The 1,836-nt window shown below is 64.4% G+C and overlaps 1 protein-coding gene across 1 annotated transcript in view; it reads left to right on the forward strand.

Moving 5' to 3' along the window:
* SACK1H (scaffolding CK1 anchoring protein H) overlaps nucleotides 1–1,830 on the forward strand; it is a 12,076-nt gene extending 10,246 nt beyond the window's left edge. The window contains exon 6 of the mRNA XM_019657767.1: nucleotides 4–1,830. Coding sequence (XP_019513312.1) covers nucleotides 4–879 — 876 coding nt within the window. The 3' untranslated portion in view covers nucleotides 880–1,830. The remainder of the gene's footprint in view (nucleotides 1–3) is intronic.
* Nucleotides 1,831–1,836: the final 6 nt, after the last annotated feature.

Here is a 1,836-nt window from a genome sequence, read left to right on the forward strand (position 1 = left end):
GCTCCCCGAGGCAGCCCAACTGCAGGATTTACTGAGCAGAAGGGGAGCCCCACCTCCGCCTACCCTGAGCGCAGGGGCAGCCCGGTACCCCCCGTGCCAGAGCGCAGGGGCAGCCCGGTGCCCCCTGTACCGGAGCGCAGGGGTAGCCTCACCCTTGCCTTTTCTGGAGAGTCTCCGAAGACTGGTTCTGCGGAGGAGACGGCTGGCGGCGCCATGGAGGTCCTGCGCAAGGGCTCCCTCCGCCTCCGGCAGCTGCTGAGCCCCAAGGGTGAGCGGCGCGGCGAGGATGAGGGCGGCTTCCCAGAGCCGCAGGAGAACGGGCAGCCTGAAAGCCCTCGGCAGCGGCCGTCGCTGAGCCGGGGTAACAGCATGGAAGCTGCCACAGGAGATGAGCGGGGCCCGCGGGCACGCACGGCCTCGGCCACAGCCAATGCCTTGTACAGCAGCAACCTGCGGGATGACACCAAAGCCATTCTGGAGCAGATCAGTGCCCACGGCCAGAAGCACCGCGGAGTCTCCACCCTGACTCCAGTCCACAGCAGCCCTGAGCTAGGCCGCCCACCGGCTGCGGGCGGCCTGGCCCCTGATATGTCCGACAAGGACAAATGCTCGGCCATCTTCCGCTCGGACAGTCTGGGGACACAAGGCCGTCTGAGCAGCACACTGCCAGCCAGCGCGGAGGAGCGCGACCGCCTGCTGCGCCGCATGGAGAGCATGCGCAAGGAGAAGCGCGTCTACAGCCGCTTTGAGGTCTTCTGCAAAAAGGAGGAGGCCAGCGACCCCGGGGGCGGGGAAGGCCCAGCAGAGGAGGACACCAGGGATAGCAAGGTGGGGAAGTTCATGCCCAAAATCCTGGGTACGTTCAGAAGCAAAAAGTGAGCCTCCTGGCCCATCAGCCCAGGCTGGGGTGCCGGCATCACTGCCACCCACCGGTCGGAGCACCTGGCCCTCACACCACAGCAGTCTGGAACCCAGCTGGGCACAACCAGAGCGCGGCTCCACTTGGGCTCTGCCTCTTGCCCCTAGCCTCTCTTTGCTTGTGGCTGGAACCCCGCGCTGCCCCATACCTTGCTCCCCCAACTCCCATTTCAGCTCCTCAGTCTCCGGGCCCCCATCTCCCCTTACTCATGTGCCTCCACTATGCTCAGGGACCCATCCCTGTGCCTCAGCCCCCATCTTTCAGGGGACCCATCCCTGTGCCTCAGCCCCCATCTTTCATGGGGCTTATCTCTGTGCCTCAGTCCCCATCTTTCAGGGGGCCCATCTCTGTGCCTCAGTCCCCATCTTGCAGGGGCTCATCTCTGTGCCTCAGGGACCCCATCTCTGCCTCAGCCCCCCATTATCTCAGGGCTTCCCTCTGCTCACAGCCTCCTGGCTACACTGCCTCTTTGCTGTCTTCTGGCCTCTGCCCCCTTCTCTCTCTGAGCCTCCAACCTCCCCAGGTCCCTCTGTCTCCATCTCCATTTCAGGTCTCTGGGGGCTCACTTCCTGCCCTGCCCATCTTCTGCCTCCTGCCACCTTTCTTGGTGGCCCATCTTTTCACTGTGGGGTGTAGCAGAGGGGCCGCCTCTCCAGCAGGACTCCTGGCGACGAATGGGGGCACCAGATTGCAGCGGTGCAGAATGTGTTGCCCCAGCCTCGTGAAGGGTCCCCGCGTTCCCTGACAGACACCTTCACAGCTGAAAAGGGGCTGGATGTGGAGTTCTTGTCCTTGGAACAGGTGAGGGCAGAGGATGCAGTCTGGTGGTGCCTGAGCCCAACCTCCTGGGCCGAGGGGTCCTGGGCGTGGTCCTTGCCCTGCAGGTGCTCAGCGCTACCTGTCCTGCATCCTTTCCT

The sequence above is a fragment of the Hipposideros armiger genome, unplaced genomic scaffold (genome assembly GCF_001890085.2).
Source record: "Hipposideros armiger isolate ML-2016 unplaced genomic scaffold, ASM189008v1 scaffold_280, whole genome shotgun sequence".
NCBI lineage: Eukaryota > Metazoa > Chordata > Mammalia > Chiroptera > Hipposideridae > Hipposideros > Hipposideros armiger.